At 41.1% G+C, this 20,123-nt stretch overlaps 1 protein-coding gene across 1 annotated transcript in view; it reads right to left on the reverse strand.

The window, feature by feature from the left end:
- Nucleotides 1-15,324, reverse strand: part of LOC115142832 (potassium voltage-gated channel subfamily KQT member 2-like) — an 82,452-nt gene extending 67,128 nt beyond the window's left edge. Inside the window, exon 1 of the mRNA XM_065001650.1 lies at nucleotides 14,903-15,324. Coding sequence (XP_064857722.1) covers nucleotides 14,903-15,204 — 302 coding nt within the window. The 5' untranslated portion in view covers nucleotides 15,205-15,324. The remainder of the gene's footprint in view (nucleotides 1-14,902) is intronic.
- Between the last annotated feature and the right edge of the window lie 4,799 nt (nucleotides 15,325-20,123).

The raw sequence follows: 20,123 nt of genomic DNA on the forward strand, positions 1-20,123 counted from the left end.
TTTTCGTTTTTTTTAATTTTATAGAAACACCATAATATTAATCATACTAATAAAGCTAGATATCTTAAAATGAATCCTTCTTACAAAAAAAGCTTTTATGAGGTCGCTGACGTAGGCTTTTGGTTCCTCTCCCTCCAAAAACAGAAATAAATCATTCAAAATAAACTTATTTACAAATTAGTAAGAATGTCTGGAGGGTCATGTGACCTACAAACGCAATGGTCAGAAGACTCTGAAGCTCCTGCCGATAATTCCTCATTCTATATTTTGTTGAGGTTATCTACTTCAAGGTTTTATACTTTCTAGTGGAAATATCTGGTGGAAATATCTGGGGCCAAGAAACATACGGGTTCACCCACCAAAATGGCAAATAAATGCCAGAAAACTGAGGTTACTAATGATCCTAGCTTTAGCAATGCCATCGCATTAGCTTTAGCTGAACAACAAGAGAGGATGAGGTGGTGGTTACACGTGCTGTTGGTGCAGCAATTCAAGGAGTGAAGGAACAAGTTGCTACCTTGCAAGATAAACTGGACACCCACGTGGGATCAGTTCGAGCACTAATAGAAAAAGTGGATCACATTCAAACTGAGCCAAAGGGCCTAAAAGGAGGTGAACATCTGCATTTCTGAACTTGAGAAGATGCGTTTCAAAATGGCGTCGCTTGAGGTTCAAAACAGACGCAATAACACAAGGGTCACAGGGCTTACTACAAACCGGGAGGGAGGTGATGCAATTGCTTTCCTGCAAGAAATGGATTGCGTCACGTGGTACTACTCCGATTCAAATGGAAAGGTCCCACAGGATCTACAACCAAAATGCAAAGAAGGACAACCCCAAGACCATCGTCTTCAAGGTTTTCAGATACCAAGACCGCAATGCTATTCTACAAGGAGTGCGGGAAGCAAGAAAGAATGCACCCATCCAAGATGCCATACGTTTTGTGCAGACTACAGTGCCTTCACAAATGAGTGAAGGAAAGCATTTGAAGATGTCCAGAGGGTGTTGTACACGCAGGGCATACCCTCTTTTCTGATCTATCCCGTTACCCTGCGACTTACTTTCAACGGACAGCAGGTTGATAAGGAGGCGGAGAATGAAACGGGAGCAACTGGGCGCTAAAGACGCAGTTAACCGGGTAGCTAACGTTTAGTTGACTACTCAACTCTTATATACAGCGGGGAGAACAAGTATTTGATAACCTGCAAAATCGGCAGTGTTTCCTACTTACAAAGCATGTAGAGGTCTGTAATTTTTTATCATAGGTACACTTCATCTGTGAGAGACGGAATCAAAAATCCAGAAAATCACATTGTATGATTTTTAAGTAATTAATTAGCATTTTATTGCATGACATACGTATTTGATACATCAGAAAAGCAGAACTTAATATTTGGTACAGAAAACTGTGATTGCAATTACAGAGATCATACGTTTCCTGTAGTTCTTGACCAGGTTTGCACACGCTGCAGCAGGGATTTTGGCCCACTCCTCCATACAGACCTTCTGCAGATCCTTCAGGTTTTGGGGCTGTCGCTGGGCAATACGGACTTTCAGCTCCCTCCAAAGATTTTCTATTGGGTTCAGGTCTGGAGACTGGCTAGGCCATTCCAAGACCTTGAGATGCTTCTTACGGAGCCACTCCTTAGTTGCCCTGGCTGTGTGTTTCGGGTCGTTGTCATGCTGGAAGACCCATTCACGACCCATCTTCAATGCTCTTACTGAAGGAAGAGATCTCGTGATACATGGCCCCATCTATCCTCCCCTCAATATGGTGCAGTCATCCTGTCCCCTTTGCAGAAAAGCATCCCTAAAGAATGATGTTTCCACCTCCATGCTTCACAGTTGGGGTGGTGTTCTTGAGGTTGTACTCATCCTTCTTCTTCCTCCAAACACGGCAAGTGGAGTTTAGAACAAAAAGCTCTATTTTTGTCTCATCAGACCACATGACCTTCTCCCATTCCTCCTCTGGATCATCCAGATGGTTATTGGCAAACTTCAGACGGGCCTGGACATGCGCTGGCTTGAGCGGGGGAACCTTGCGTGCGCTGCAGGATTTTAATCCATGACGGCGTAGTGTGTTACTAATGGTTTTCTTTGAGACTGTGGTCCCAGCCCATCTTCAGGTCATTGACCAGGTCCTGCCGTGTAGTTGTGGGCTGATCCCTCACCTTCCTCATGATCATTGATGCCCCACGAGGTGAGATCTGGCATGGAGCCCCAGACCGAGGGTGATTGACCGTCATCTTGAACCTCTTCCATTTTCTAATAATTGCGCCAAAACTTGTTGCCTTCTCACCAAGCTGCTTGCCTATTGTCCTGTAGCCCATCCCTCCCTTGTGCAGGTCTACAATTGTATCCCTGATGTCCTTACACAGCTGTCTGGTCTTGGCCATTGTGGAGAGGTTGGAGTCTGTTTGATTGAGTGTGTGGACAGGTGTCTTTTATACAGGTAACGAGTTCAAACAGGTGCAGTTAATACTTCTTAAAGAAAAACTAACAGGTCTGTGAGAGCCGGAATTCTTACAGGTTGGTAGGTGATAAAATAATTAAGTCATGCAATAAAATGCAAATTAATTACTTAGAAATCATACAATGTGATTTTCTGGATTTTTGTTTTAGATTCCGTCTTTCACAGTTGAAGTGTACCTATGATAAAAAATGACAGACCTCTACATGCTTTGTAAGTAGAAAAACCTGCAAAATCGGCAGTGTATCAAATACTTGTTCTCCCCGCTGTAACTTTATTTTGGACAGGAACTTCCCCTAGTGCCGGGACCGAAAACGGAGGACGCTTTCCTTCACTGTTGGAGCTAAGGATTAACATTAGCTGGCTAGTGGAGCTGGAGGTTGGTTCAACCTGTTGACTTTATTTGGGACGCTTTATATGATTTCTTCATTATTATTATTATTATTTAGTACCGGATTGCAGAAAATATGGTTATGTTTTCACTGTTTGAACTCTTGGATTTACAGCAATCGTCAGACTACCTAACGTTTCAACAACATTTAAATAGAGGAATGTTGAAGTTGGAACGTAATTAGTAGGGGTTGATAGCTTTGGAGGTGATTAACATTTATAATTTCATTGTGTCCCTATTTTCCTAAACCACTGTAGCCAGGTTTTGTTTTCATGTTTGGCTACACAGCTTCACAAGTGTCATATCGCTTGGTTATATCACCCTGAACTTGTCTACTTTCAAATATTTTTTTGATATTTTGGATAAACTGATTGGAATATATTTTATTTAGGAGGAATAGGCCAGAGTTCTAGAGAACTACAGAGCTGCGTTGTGTGGATGTCACACTTCTCAGATACCGGACGGGGGTTCTGGCGGCAAGTGGGGGGAGGGTACTTAATCTCGGTTACATGTCACTACTTATCGAAGGTAAATCTAAACCACTTTCAGTTCAACTCGTAATTACCAGGATTGTTTTTGACAATGGTTAAAATGTCTCTTTTATGCCTGAATGTCAGTGGGTTGAATGCAAAAATTAAGAGAACTCAAATGTTTAGACCAAACATATTGATATTGCATTCATCCAGGAATCTCATTTGCTTACAGGATAAGGTGTATAAAGTTGCTGCTTCGACTAGTGGAGCCTCTATGTCCAAAGGCGTGGTTATTTTGATAAAAAGGAATTTAAACTTTAGTTATCGAAAAGACTAGCAAAGATACTTCAGGCCGCATAGCTTACATTTACAAGTCTATATATGGCAAGAAAGTAGCATTTGTGTCTATCTCTATGCACCCGCTGTTTTTGAGGAGAGCATTTTCCCTGGGCTTACATGAGAATTGTTATCACTTTCAGAGTACGAATTGGTCATAGGGGCAGATATGAATGCCGTTTTCGATCTCAAGCTTGATTGATCCACGCAAACGTTTTCACATGCCCAACAATCAGCATCATTAGCGTTGAATGCAATGACGGAACATCTCAATAATCTCTGATGTGTGGCGAGTTCAGAATCCGGGCATCAAAGATTATACCTGCTTTTCTGCATATCACAAATCATACTCTAGAATTGATGGTTTTCTATTCGCACGTACTCTAAGTATGTGCGTTGCGCCAATACAAATAGTGCCTGTGACGCTTTCAGAACATAATCCCAAGGTTACTCAAGTGGATGTGATCTTTAAGGTAAATAAAACATACGACCCTTCTTCAAAACGAATTGTTCGTGGCTGAATTTCAAGCCAAAGTAGTTGAATTCTTAGCTAAATAATTCTGCCCTTGAACAAGGCAGTTAACCCACTGTTCCTGATTTACCTAGTTAAATAAAGGTAAAATTTTAAAATTTAAAAAACAAAGGACTCTGTAGAGGACCCAAGGTTTACATGGATGGCTACTGAAGGGTTTATCAGAGACTTTACATCTTCTTTTGCATCTCACCTCAATAAAGCCAGGAATCACCGAATCAAGTTATTGGCGAAAAAATTTGAATCACTTGAACAGAACCTGAAAAGGAATTACTCAAATCATGTCAGCAATGATTTTTAGGGTGGTTAAACTGGAACTGAATGATTTAATAAGGAGGAGAGCTGAGTTCATCATGCATAGAGTGAGGCAGAACTATTATTTTAATGGGAGAAAACCAAGCAGGCTTCTAGCATTAAAATTGAAACAAAGTGAATCTTGTACTTCTAGAAAATCTATTCAACCACCAGTTAAAGGTTTACTTTCTCATCCACAGGAAATGAATGCTACATTTCAGTCTTTTTACCGGAGTTATATAAACCTTCTATCCAGTTTGAACCAGACAACTGCAAGCAGTTTTTAGATAATCTTGATTTGCCCGTATTGGAGGAGATGCAATCTGCGGATCGGGGCCGACCCATCACATTAGAGGAACTGGAGTCAGCACTGAAAAGGTGCTAAAAGGGTAAATCACCTGGTCCGGATGGCATTCCACCTGAGCTGTTACAACATTTTTGGGACATTTTAGGACCAGTATTTTTGGAGTCAATTCATTCGGCCATCGACAAGGGTTAAAAAATATATATATATATTAACCTCTCTACTGCCAAAGAAAGGGAAAGATAACACAGACTGTGCAAATTATTGTCCGTTCGGACCAAAAATGTTGTTTAAAAGTATTGGAGTTACGGATGGAAAAGTATTTGGATCAAAGTCGATTCACATGGACCAGTCAGGTTTTATGAAAGGTTGCCTTGCAGCTGACAATTAATGCACGATTAATGCATGTAATACATGAACCACAACAGCTGGACACCGTGTGCTGTGTTGTCTCTAGATGCTAAGAAGGCTTTTGACAGGCTTGAATGGCAGTACTTGTGGGCCGTTTTGGAAAAATTTGGTTTGGGAAATAATTTTAGCGATATGGTTCGTGTTTTATATGCTAACCCTGTTGCTATGGTTTCTACTAATGGCATACACTCAAGTTCATCCCCTATTTTTCGGGGATGTAGACAAGGAAATGGCCTATTCCCACCGTTATTCATTTTGTCGCTAGAGCCTTTAGCAAAACATTTAAGGCAGAATGTAGTTGCTACTCCTATTCTGATTAAATACTCCTCTCATACCATTTCACTATATATATTCTATCTTCATTATCCACATTTCCCTGCGGTGAACAGAGGCAATGGGATTCCGGTCGGACCTCCTTTACTAAACAGAACACAGCGGCATACATGCTGCAGGCATGGTGCCGGTAACTCTGCTGAAACACAGAGGTAAACGAGGCATCACATAGAACTCTGACTGTTTGTTTGAGAATAATAATGGTTCAATTATAAAGTTAGACGCGTTAAATTACACCAGTGACTGTTACCACGGAAACTATGAAGCGTACACTCAACATAGAGAAACAATGATAACAAATGTCATGATTTGTCATTCTGCAATAAAGTTATATATGGGGAAAGCGTTATAAGAAACAAAAACGGGACCATACAGATAATTGTATGCATTCATATATGTGTTTTATATGTTATGTGTATCGCCATGTGTATAGTGCAAAGTGAGTGTTAACGTGCATGAAATTAAAATGGCCTGGGTTTTACCACGCGGTCCAAATTGTGGCCATCACACACATGAACGCACACATTAACACACGAATGTCAGTATGGTTGCACACTCAGAGGTATAGCCTTGCACATAGACTGTACATGCTCTCAAACATACGCACAAACACACAACTACGTAGAGTAAAACTACCACTAACACTTACTTAAAGCCTTCAGCTATCATAGTTTAGAACTTGTTATAATAAAGCTTATACTGTGTGGTTTGGTCTGTGTATGTATCAGCATTTCAACTGATTCAAAATGGCCGGCATTTAGTTATTATGAGAAGACACTAAGTCATTATAAAACGGTAATGCATGTTAACAACAAGTCCACCAATGAAAGTGGACCTTTGTAGCTCAGTTGGTAGAGCATGGTGCTTGTAACGCCAGGGTAGTGGATTTGATTCCCGGGACAACCCATTTGTAAAATGTATGACTGTAAATCACTTTGGATAAAATCGTCTGCTAAATTATTCAAAATGACCGGCATTTAGTCATTATGAAAAGATACTAAGTCATTATAAAAGGGTCATATATGCTAAGGACAAGTCTTACAACACATAACCACATCATAATGCATTATAACCTACCTGTTGGCTTTAAGTAAAGTGTTGTCACACTACAAAACCTTGTCCCCGGGCTATTGGGCAAAGCATTTGGCAGAAGTGTCTGGGAACGGGATTGCCACACTACCACCTGCAACATACTGCACACATCTTCCTTGTTAGCAGTGAGAGTGCCTGGAGTCTGGGCTCGGCAAGCACACCAGTCCAACTGGGAGACTGGAGCTGGTAGCACCCTTACCCAATGGCAGTCACTGTTTTCAGCCTCATTAGGCACTTGGCCCACAGCCTTTTGCCAGACAGATGTTGCCTCTACAGCTGCTATTACGCCTTCTCAATGCTACCTCCTGGTTCCCATGAAGATTTTTGTTGTACATTTTGGTAATTTAGTTGAAATGAATCACACTTCGGCTACAATATAATGAGACTTCCCAGTGGCACTAAATCAAAGTAGGACCAATGTGGGCCCGTCCAATACTTTTCTTTGGCCCCAGCCTCGGTCATGGAAACACAAAAGGCTGAATCTTTAGGCCAAGCACCGATGTAAATCCCAAAGGTGGAAAAAGGACATGAAACCTAAGTCGGGTTCATTGAATGTTCTTTTGAGCTCCTTTTTTTTTTTAGCTTAAGGCAGAATGGGGCAAAATGTTTATTTGGGGATGAGTGAGTGTGCATTAAAATGTTTTAAAATACTTATCAGTATTGGGTGATTAGGAAACAAAAACAGAAATACATCTAATCTGATCGAGTGCCTGGACTAATTTGACAGGAGTACCTGGACACAGAGATTTATATCACTCAAAGCTTTAATTGTGGATGCAGTCCCCCTCTAGATACAATCTGTTGCATGCTGGCAATAGTCTCCTGTATCGAGACTGCTGTGAAACTCTCCTCTCATCCCTCAACAATCTTGTCAGACAATTCCTTATCTCTCTCTTTCTCCTCTTGCTTTATCACTGCAAACGCCAATCAGGCTTTCAGGCACGGTTCTCATGTTGAAGGGGGAATCAATGTGTCCCGTTGTTATCTCCTAGGCGGTGTGTTAGTGTTCCAGGGAGCCAGATGTAATAGTCAGGCTGGCAGGCAGTGCCTTGGTCTTATCAGTTCTACTCAGGTGAGCTCACTATCTACCTCCCGAATGACTCATTAATGCTGAGGCGCCACTAGCTCAGACCCAGCACAGCCCAGGATAGACCTCAAGGCCCCCTGGGACCATAACTGCGCCAGCACTGTAAAATAAACCATGCCGCGACATTGGGTTGGTCACAGCAAGCATCCAATACAAATTCATGCATGTACAGTATGCGCACACGCCTAGCTATACATAGGTGTTTGTTTGGTCAATGCAAAGGGTCCATGTTGCCGCTTGCACACGAGTGTAAGCGGCAACACAGAGTTCGAGCAAAAAAAAACTAAAACAAAACAACATTCACAGTTATGTTATTGTCAGCTTGGAATCGATAGCAGTTTTATGCTAGATAAAGGCATGTTGTTTGTTTTTTATTTATTTAACTAGGCAAGTCAGTTAAGAACAAATTCTTATTTACAATGACGGCCTACACATGCCAAACCCAGACGGCGCTGGGCAAATTGAGTGCCGCCCTATGGGACTCCCAAACGCGGGCGGTTGTGATACAGCCTGTATTCTTGTCATTAGATTTTCTGTTTGATAAGCATTTCCACATGGACCATTTCACCCCTGGGCAGGTTAACCTGGGTTCAAAGTGAAAATGCCAAGGAGTCTGAACCAATGAGATATATAAACCATGGATTGCTGATGCCATGTATTGGACATTGAGAGGCCACATTGGCACTCCCAAGTAGAAGCAGTCCTGCATAGGATTGAATGGAATTCTACCAGTTGAGGCTGCTAAGGGGAGGACAGCTCTTAATAATGGCTGGAAAGGAGCGAATGGAATGGCATCAAAACACATGGAATCCATGTGTTTGAGGTTGTTGATACCTTTCCACTTATTCCACTCTAGCCATTACCACATGCCTGTCTTCCCCAATTAAGGTGCCACCAACCTCCAGTGAATTTTATAGTATTTCAATGAAATTATTCAATGACAATATTACATGTTTTTAAGCATTTTCCTGTTGTAGTGGGGACAATAACATTAGCAATCTCTGAAAAGTATACTTTAAGGAAAATGTTATGTATATATTTTCTATCTATGTTTAGCTGACATAATATAATTTAAAAGTATGAATTAAGCTGTCTGCAATATAATACATGTGGCAAAAACAAATGTAGACATTAATAAATGCATTTCTAGAGCTTCCAAAATATTTTTTTACAATTGTGGACGAGTGCCAAGATGGAGGCACGGTCGCTTTAACACAGCGTCAGTCTAGTGCAGTGGTTCTCAAACCTCTCCTCGGGGACCCCCAGCCATTCCATGTCTTTGAACTATTCCAGAGGTAGCACACCTGATTCAACGTGTCTACAAATCATTATAAGCCCTTGATTAGTGAATCAGGTGTGCTAGTTCAGGGCTACACTAGAACCACGGATCTAGTGTATATATATAAATCATTGGTCTGAACCTACTAGCCTGTTCACCACAGGGTGAACTCTGTGCCAGTGTGAAAACGCCCATATCATTTGCAAGACTTTTAATTTGTCTCTAATCAATGTTTTATTCATCCCCAGACTGACTCTAATGCATTGGCTGTACACTCCATTTGCTAGGACCAAGATTCCAAATGAGTAGACGTAGTGCTTTTGCAGGAAATAATGTTGATAAAAGCCTATTACTGTGATTGTCTATGGGAAGGAGGAAGAGAGAGACTAACTGCATATGACTTGATAAAAAGTATACTATGTTCAATCTATAGGAAGGAGGAAGAGAGATAAACAGCATAGGTGTATTATTGGATATCAGGACTTGGCAAAAGCCTACTGTATTCATTGGTAAAGAGAAAGAGAAAAACTGCCTAAGGATGTGAATCTCATGTTTCTGACCTAGGCCACAACAGTATTTATAGAAGAAATAGGATGTGAGCGATGGCAAGACAGAGAGACAAAGTGTATAAATGCTCATTGATCAGAAGCTCTACACTGTTACAAAAAATGGAATAGGCTACATACATGCCTAATTAAAGTATGATGATATTGAAATGATTTCTGCTCGTGCCAACCCACTGGGCACAAACTGGTTGGATCAATGTTGTTTCAATGTCATTTGTCAATGTATTGTGACGTGGAATCTAAGTGGAAAATACATTTGATTTGAAAAAAAGTAATCTAAAGTCAAAACCGTTGTTTTGAGTGTGACATTTTAACCACAGGATTATGTCATCATTGTAACTAAATTTCAACAGAGACAATCCTTGTATAAAATATGCTGAATTTGTACCTTTGAAACAACGTCAGATCTTCAACGGTATATCCAGTATATATATTTTTTTAACTATAACTTGGGCAGTACCTCCTACTGGATCTATAGCTACCCTTTGGTCTCCCATCCAGGGTCATTGTCTCATGGCCATCTGCACTGACTGTACGCGCACTGGCTGTGACGTTATCGCGTTGGCCAAATGTTATAAAGAAGTGAGGCACAGTGCCAGCTGTCATAGTCAGATACTGTACATGCTGATTTTTGAGAACATTCCCATAACTTGGGTACCATACAAACTTCATCAGCAAGCAGACAAATTAACTACCGTAAAGGATATTAAAAACAAGCTCACACTAGGCTGCTTGATGGTGAAAGTTTGCTCAGGTGATCGAGCATGATTTGCCAATGTAGCCATTAGCCAGTGTGGCATAACTACAGAGAGCGGAGTGATTTTCAGAATAAGGAACTAGTGTTAGGCTGAGCTAAATCTAGATTTTTTGGGGGATGGGTTACACATTAATACTTGACATGTTGAATTCACGTTTCCATCTCAACCAAAAATCGAAGTCATAAAGAACAGGAATAAATCAAATCTAACTTGATTTAAATTGTAAATGTTTGATTTGGTCCTACTCTTCAGCTTATATTTTTGGTTGAGATGAAGGCGTGAATCCAACATATCAATGATTAATTTGTAGATAAAGTGGAAATAAAGCCAGACCAAGTTCCACAGATGGAAATATCCAAGCAGGAGATGAATCGCCTTTAAATGTTGATATTTGGTTGCATTGACAACCAAACAGAATTCAATATCACATTTCAAATAAAATGAGTAGCCTATTAACTTGTTGACAAGTTAACAAATTATATGTTGGATTCACGTCTCCAACTCAACCAAAAATACAATTAATATTAAGCCGGTGGATCAGATGGAACTATCCAAGCAGTAGATTCAGTGCATTCGGGAAAGTATTCAGACCCCTTGACTTTTTCCACATTTTGTTAAGTTACAGCTTTATTTTAAAATGGATGAAATAGTTTTTTCCTCCCTCAATCTACACACAACACCTCATAATGACAAAGCATTTTAGAAATGTTTGCAAATGTATAAAAAACATTTTTTTTAATGAAATAAGACATTTACATAATTATTCAGACCATTTACTCAGTACTTTGTTGAAGCACCTTTGGCAGTCTTCTTGGGTATGACTCTACATGCTTGGCACACCTGTATTTGGGGAGTTTCTCCCATTCTTCTCTGCAACTCTTCTCAAGCTCTGTCAGGTTGGATGGGGAGCGTTGCTGCAAAGCTAGTTTTAGGTCTCTCCAAAGATGTTCGATGAGGCTCAAGTCCGGACACTGGCTGGGTCACTCAAGGACATTAAGAGACTTGTCCTAAAGCCACTCGTGCATTGTATTGGCTGTGTGCTTAGGGTCGTTGTCCTGTTGGAAGGTGAACCTTTTCACCCAGACCTGAGGTCCTGAGTGCTCTGCAGCAGATTTTCATCAAGGATCTCTCTGTACTTTTCTCCGTTCATATTTCCCTGGATCCTGACTAGTCACACAGTCTCTGCCGCTGAAAAACATCTCCACCGCATGATGCTGCCACCACCATGCTTCATCGTAGGGATGATGCCAGGTTTCCTCCAGACATGGCGCTTGGCATTCAGGCCAAAGAGGTTTTGGTTTCATCAGACCAGAGTATCTTGTTTCTCATGGTCTGAGAGTCCTTTAGGTGCCTCCAAGCAGGATTTCATGTGCCTTTTACTGAGGAGTGGCTTCCGTCTGGCCACTACCATAAAGGCCTGATTGGCGGAGTGCTACAGAGATAGTTGTCCTTCTGGAAGGTTCTCCCATCTCCACAGAGGAACTCTGGAGCTCTGTCAGAGTGACCATCGGGTTCTTGGTCCCGACCCTGACCAAGGCCCTTCTCCCCTGATTGCTCAGTTCCACTCGGCAGCCAGCTCTAGGAAGAGTATTGGTGGTTCCAAACATCTTTCATTGAACCTTTTCATAGGCGAGTTCCAAATATTTCTAACGGTTGCCCCAGCATGAGTTGTTTTAAGCACGTGATGTGAGAACGCACTCACTATTCCAAAACGTGATTGTTACGCAACATGTTAGTTAACAAGCGCTGCATGCTCATTATCTATAGGCTATGTTTCAACTTGTTCATTTCTAATTATTTTCTAACAAGTTGTATTTTCTAACAACAGTTTGAATTGAGGTGTGTTCCGCCTCCTCATTCATTCACATGGAAGTAGCCCATTTCAGTGTTCATGGACAATTTATGTTTGAGGCTTTACTGAGCCGGACAAACTTTCATTTTTGAGGAGGGCTGTTCCCCATTTCTTCCGCACATCAAGTATGCAGACATTTGCGCAGTCTTTCATGAACTGGCACATTTTCTGGCTGGCGTTCACATTGTTCCATTGAAGTTTTCATTACAAATAATAACTTTGGACATCTGTGCGTTGCTATCAAAGTAAGTGCCTTATTTTCTGGATATCGTGTTTTCGTTTCAACTGTAGCATACAGTGTATGTATGTATGTATGTATGTATGTATGTATGTATGTATGTATGTATGTATGTATGTATGTATGTATGTATGTATGTATGTATGTATGTATGGAGCATAATGCACAGTACCAGTCAAAAGTTTGGACACACCTACTCATTCAAGGGTTTTTTTTTATGTAAAAAAAATATTATCTAGACTGTAGAATAATATTGAAGACATTAAAACTGTGAAATAACACATTTGGAATCATGTAGTATCCAAGAAAGTGTTAAACAAATCAACATATATTTTCTATTTAAGATTCTTCAAAGTAGCCACCCTTTGCCTTGATGACAGTTTTGCACACTCTTGGCATTATTTCAATCAGCTTCATGATTTCAATCAACAGGTGTGCTTTGTTAAAAGTTAATTTGTGGAATTTCCTTCTTTCCTTGAGCCAATCAATTGTGTTGTGACAAGGTAGGGGTGTTATACAGAAGATAGTCCTATTTGGTAAAATACCAGGTCCATATTATGGCAAGAACAGCTCAAATAAGCAAAGAGATACGACAGTTCATCATTACTTGAAGACACGAAGGTCAGTCAATCGGGTAAATTTCTAGAACTTTGAAAGTTTCTTCAAGTGCAGTCGCAAAAACCATCAAACGCTATGATGAAACTGGCTCTCATGAGGACCACCACAGAGGATTGCAGAGGATAAGTTCATTAGAGTTACCAGCCTCAGAAATTGGAACCAAAATAAATGCTTCAAAGAGTTCAAGTAACAGACACGTCTCAACATCAACTTCAGATGAGACTGCGTGAATCAGGCCTCCATGGTCGAATTGCTGCAAAAAAAACACATGACTGAAGTACACCAATAATAATAAGAGACTTGCTTGGGCCAAGAAACACGAGTAATGGACATTAGACCGGTGGAAATCTGTCCCTGCATGTGTGGTTCCCACCGTGAAGCATGGTGGAGGTGGTGTGATTATTGAATCAATTTTAGAATAAGGCTGTAAACGTTAAAAAAATGTGGAAAAAGTCAAGGGGTCTGAATACTTTCCGAATGCACTGAATCTACTGCTTCTCCTTTAAATGTTGATATTTGGTTGCGTTGTCAACCAAACATAATTTCAATATTACTTTTGTAATACTGTGTATTAGTCTTACAAACTAATGTAACATTCAACCTTAAAATGAGTAACACATTCATGGCCACATTTAGGTTACTGTAACTACACATTTCTTCTGTAATCATATTCAAGATAAGTTCAAGATCGCATGCATAGGTCGTCGCAGGTCTGTGGGGACCTTCAGAATTGCTGCAATAATAATAATGTGCAGAATCTTAAACGGCATTGATCCCTTGCACCCAGGGAACCTCAACTACAATCCAGGTAATTGGTTCTGCTATTAGATGCAGCACTGTTATAACATCTGTTGTATAAATAAACAAACTATCTGACTTTGTATTCCCATTTAAACTTTGCTGTGCTTTTAAATGGTTGAAAGTGCAGTGAGACTAAACCTAAAATCAGACATTGTTTTTCCATTGGAATTTGGTTGAGCTTTTAGATGGTTGAAAGCATAGTGATAACTCATTGGCAATTCAACTAACTTTTAGCTGTCTTTTTGATTGGGTGAATATACAGATAACTGCTAAAATAAAGGAAACACAAACAAAGTGTCTTAATAGGACATTTGGCCACTACGAGCTACCAGAACAGCTTCAATGCTCCTTGGCATAGATTCTACAAGTGTCTGGAACTCTACTGGGGGGATGCGACACCATTCTTCCGCAATAAATTATATAATTTGGTGTTTTGTTTATGGTGGTGGAAAACACCATCTCAGTTGCTGCTCCAGAAATCTCCCATAAGTGTTCAGTTGGGTTGAGATCTGGTGGCACACACACACACACACACACACACACACACACACACACACACTTTAAACCCCCTAAATATCCTTGAGACCCCCCTTTCAATGTCACTGAGATCTCTTCTTCTAGCCATGGTAACAAAAATAATGGGCAACTGGACATTTTTATACACGACCCTATTCATGAAGGGATGTTAATTGCTTAATTAACTCAGGAAGCACCTGCTTTCAAAATACTTTGTATCCCTCATTAACTGGAATGTTTCCTTTATTTTGGCAGTTACATGTAAATTGTAATCTCATTGCTCAATGTCTTAACCAGATATTACCCAATATACACGTTGAAATGACCGTGGTATGCCCAGTTGGGAAACTATACATGAATGACTGCACGCCCAACAACCCTCACGCTACACTTCCCGGTGAGTCAGTCGTTTGAATGTCTTCACCGCCTATATAAAGAAGACAATAATGAAACAATGTTTCAGACGCCTCCCGAGACCGTGTTGGTGGCTGGAGGCATTTTTTTTTAAATCGCCCTGGTCTTGCTTTTAACCCATTTAAACAAATACTTACACGTATGCGTGGTAAATGAATGCCCATCCTCTTGGTCTCTCCAAAACATTGTAAAGAAAATTCTGCAGTCTTCTGTAGAATACAGTTCTCTTTGGAGGCTTGGGTTTGCCGGAGAGGCTGGATCTCGGTTTGCTAAGGATGCTGCCCCGTGTTGTTGCCTTGGCGTCCGCACCTGCTATGAGCAGCGCAGCATCTTTGTTTGAGTCCGTAGCCCCAGGTTCTATCCCGACAAAGCCTACTTTGAGTTTTTTCTCCGCAGCTGGACCCGGGTAAACACCGCCGTTGCCGGATTTCTTGACCATTCTGCCGAAATACTGTCATGTGGAGCTTGGAGATTTTTTCCGCCCTTTACCAGGTAACATCATCGCAGTACTGGGCGTATATAATGATTCGTAGAGCGCCGGAGACCCTGACTGTGCACGTTACTGAGGCTACCATGCCTCTCTGAGAAGCCAATTGAAATGCAGAGAAGAATCTGCCTTGAACACAATTCTCCTACCTCAGCGTCTTCCGGCCACCTGACAACAAAAAGGAAATTAGGTGAAAACAAATGCTTTTCTTATAGCCTATATATAAACAATGTAAACACTGACAGTCAATAGTTTGATTTGCAGTGTAGCCTAAAGGCTACAAACAAAAAGTGTACATATGATTTCCTCCACGTTTGGCAATCCATCTTTAAAAATTATATTACCGAATGAAATAGACTATGTTCAAGGTTAGAACCACTCATCACAAGTCTTTTTCAAGCAATAATAGCAAAGTACTTCATAAGTTAGTGTTCATCCCCCCCCCCCCCCCCCCCCCCATCTTCCCCTTAGGGACACAGACCTAATTACATCTAATGACAGGCCCTTAAAGAGATGTTTGGGAACTTTGGCTACCATGTTTGTATACTTTTTTTGAACACCAGAAGAAATCCACTTTTTTCGAGCTGAAAGACGATGTCCAGAGCTTACCCATGATGTTGCACAATGATTTGTCAATAAGTCATCGGTTTAGTCAAAGTACCAGGTAAAGTACCAGGTGACAAATTCGAACTGCCCACTTCGTGCAAATCCATGTCAATGTTGTGTCTTTTCATATAAGATGATGTGGAAATTATTTTTAGCCTACGTTTTCTTTCAGGGCTCGGTCTTATTTGAATGTTATCACCCACCAGCATGTTATTGTTTATTTATCAGAAACACCTGCAAAGTTGTTGATCTTCGCGAGTCGCAAATGAGCCTAAGGCAATGGTCAAGTCATGCATCATCCAAAACATGAACCACCAAACCGCACTTCTTAACACCCGCCCACTTAACCCGGAAGCCAGCTGCACCAATGTGTCAGACGAAACACCGTTCAACTGACTACTGAGGTCAGCCTGCAGGCACCCGGCCCGCCACAAGGAGTCGATAGAGCTCAATGAGCCAAGTAAAGCCCCCCGGCCAAACCCTCCTCTAACCTGGACGACTCTGGGCCAATTATGCGCCGCCCTATGGGACTCCCGATCACGGCCGGTTGTGATAGAGCCAGGAATCAAACCCGGGTTTATAGTGACACCTCTAACACTGCAATGCAGTGCCTTAGACCGCTGCAACACTCGGGAGGCCCACACCTCCACTTTCTTACCTAAAAATGAACAATCCATTTTAAAATGTGTAAATGTTCACAAAATGACAATTTTACAAAAGGTATAATTGCATGATATTATTGTATTTTGCAACCCCGCTCCCCCCGTCGCCCCAAGTGTCTATCATATAATGACCAGGCACACACTAAAGAAAATTCAAGGAACATGTTTATTTATTTTGTTGTACTATTGTTACATTTGCAATGGTGTTTTGTGTCCGATGTGCTCAAGATGTTTGCGACGTGCATCATAAGCAAAGTCATTGTAGCCTATCATTTCACTTCCCCTGTGAGAACCATTAGCATGGGCTGACTTGGTTTTGCTGCACTATAGCCGAAGCCTGCCAGCAGCCTACATACCAAAGATGACACCGTACTATTTACAATGTACAAAAACACATCTCTAATGGAAGATGCCAAAACTTGAGATAACCATAGATGGAGAAGACAAAGATACTGGTTTCCATTTGTGGCAAAGTTTTCCTTATTATATTTATGACAGATCCAGCTCCAGAACCAGTAGCCAGGTGGCAAAATTTTGAATAGGGTGTACGTACTTAAAAAAGAAAAACAGCAACAACAGACGATATTAGCTAGCTAGATAAGGTTAGGAATATAGCTAGCTATGGTTAGCATGCTAGCTAGCTAGCTACACTGACAGCTGCCAGTTCCCTATTTGTTGATGTTTCTCCGGTCCACATGGGAATCACCAGGACATTCTTTCCCACACAAATTCATGAGGGGTGGGAAAGTGTGCAAAACTGTCATCAAGCCAAAGGGTGGCTACTTCGAAGAATCTAAAATAGAAAATATGTGTTGATTTGTTTAACACTTTCTTGGTTACTACATGATTCCATATGTGTTATTTCATAGTGTTGATGTCTTCACTATTATTCTACAATGTAGAAAATAGTAAAAAATAAAGAAAAACCCTGGAATGAGTAGAGTTTGTCCGAACTTTTGACTGGTACAGTATAAGGAGCCTGGAGGTGAAACCTAAACAAGTATTTACACTCTAGGGCAGGAAATGCTTTAAAATAGGGGCAGCATTACAGTTTCATCAAGCAACAAAATCCCTAGTTTGAAAGCGACTGTTTACTGGAAGCTGTGCAGCGCCATTTTGAGTACTGCAAGCGTGGCCCACGTAGTCCAGACCCCTATCAATTCAAGTTCCAGCCAATGAGCTTCAGTCACTTGTCATTTGAGTGACAGCTAGCATGATGCACATTGACAGTTGCACAGTGAAAGAAGGCTGGCCCAGGCCTACCCCGCATTATCCAATGATGTTCCAGGTCGGGCCCAACAGCTCAGTAACACAGCAGAGAGAAAGAGAGAGAGAGAAAATGTCATACTGCACATATGTAATATTTGCAGATATGTACGCAATTTTCGGGGACCCGTTTTAGCTCGAGCGCTACTTTCAGAACTATTGGCTAAAAGTTTGCAAATCTTCTGGAAAGTCTCTTTAAGAACCCATCCCCCCAGAGGTATAAGCTGGAGTAGGGTGATCTTGGATTAATTTAGCATTTTCACCAATAATGGTTAAAGCTGAGATCCCCAAAAGGTGAAACAGCAACACAGTTCGTCCAAGACTAAAAAAGAAATAATCATATACAGTGGGGCAAAAAAGTATTTAGTCAGCCACCAATTGTGCAAGTTCTCCCACTTAAAAAGATGAGAGAGGCCTGTACTTTTCATCATAGGTACACTTCAACTATGACAGACAAAATGAGAAAAATATTCCAGCGAATTTATTTGCAAATTATGGTGGAAAATAAGTATTTGGTCACCTACAAACAAGCGAGATTTCTGGCTCTCACATACCTGTAACTTCTTCTTTAAGAGGCTCCTCTGTCCTCCATTCGTTACCTGTATTAGTGGCACCTGTTTGAACTTGTTATCAGTATAAAAGACACCTGTCCACAACCTCAAACAGTCACACTCCAAACTCCACTATGGCCAAGACCAAAGAGCTGTCAAAGGACACCAGAAACAAAATTGTAGACCTGCACCAGGCTGGGAAGACTGAATCTGCAATAGGTAAGCAGCTTGGTTTGAAGAAAGCAACTGTGGGAGCAATTATTAGGAAATGGAAGACATACAAGACCACTGATAATCTCCCTCGATCTGGGGCTCCACGCAAGGTCTCACCCCGTGGGATCAAAATGATCACAAGAACGGTGAGCAGAAATCCCAGAACCACACGGGGGACCTAGTGAATGACCTGCAGAGAGCTGGGACCAAAGTAACAAAGCCTACCATCGGTAACACACTACGCCGCCAGGGACTCAAATCCTGCAGTGCCAGAAGTGTCCCCCTGCTTAAGCCAGTACATGTCCAGGCCCATCTGAAGTTTGCTAAACAGCATTTGGAAGATCCAGAAGAAGATTGGGAGAATGTCATATGGTCAGATGAAACCAAAATATAACTTTTTAGTAAAAACTCAACTTGTTGTGTTTGGAGGACAAAGAATGCTGAGTTGCATCCAAAGAACACCATACCTACTGTGAAGCATGGGGGTGGAAACATCATGCTTTGGGGCTGTTTTTCTGCAAAGGGACCAGGACGACTGATCCGTGTAAAGGAAAGAATGAATGGGGCCATGCATCATCAGATTTTGAGTGAAAATCTCCTTCCATCAGCAAGGGCATTGAAGATGAAACGTGACTGGGTCTTTCAGCATGACAATGATCTCAAACACACCACCCGGGCAACGAAGGAGTGGCATCGTATGAAGCATTTCAAGGTCCTGGAGTGGCCTAGCCAGTCTCCAGATCTCAACCCCATAGAAAATCTTTGGAGGGAGTTGAAAGTCCGTGTTGCCCAGCAACAGCCCCAAAACATCACTGCTTTAGAGGAGATCTGCATGGAGGAATGGGCCAAAATACCAGCAACAATGTGTGAAAACCTTGTGAAGACTTACAGAAAACGTTTGACCTCTGTCATTGCCAACAAAGGATATATAACAAAGTATTGAGAAACTTTTGTTATTGACCAAATACTTATTTTCCACCATAATTTGCAAATAAATTCATTAAAAATCCTACAATGTGATTTTTTGGATTTTTTTCTCATTTTGTCTGTCATAGTTGAAGTGTACCAATGATGAAATGATGATGACAATTACAGGCCTCTCTCATCTTTTTAAGTGGGAGAACTTGCACAATTGGTGGCTGACTAAATACTTTTTTGCCCCACTATAGTACATACTCTCATGTTGTGTCGCGCCTGCAATGATGTCCAATAATGTCAGAGGAATTAAAATAGTTTTGTTGTTTGTAGTAACATCTTTGTTGTTGTCATGTCACAAAAGCGGCAGTGGCAGGGGGGTTGATGACTTTTAAACACCAGGCTCTAGGACAGCCAAAAACAGTGTTCCTCTAGGAATCTCCTCCACGCGCTCATAATTTGTTAGCACTGTAGAATGGAGGTTAAATCTAAGAGTAAGCTAGTTGAGGCATTTTATTCAATTTATTCTACAGAGTCTTCTACTATAGGTTGATACAGTGTCTCTCAGGGGTGTAATTCACAGGTGTGTGTGTGTGTGTGTGTGTGTGTGTGTGTGTGTGTGTGTGTGTGTGTGTAGAGTACTAAACCTTTTTTGTCA

The sequence above is a fragment of the Oncorhynchus nerka genome, linkage group LG15 (genome assembly GCF_034236695.1).
Source record: "Oncorhynchus nerka isolate Pitt River linkage group LG15, Oner_Uvic_2.0, whole genome shotgun sequence".
Taxonomy (NCBI): Eukaryota; Metazoa; Chordata; class Actinopteri; order Salmoniformes; family Salmonidae; genus Oncorhynchus; species Oncorhynchus nerka.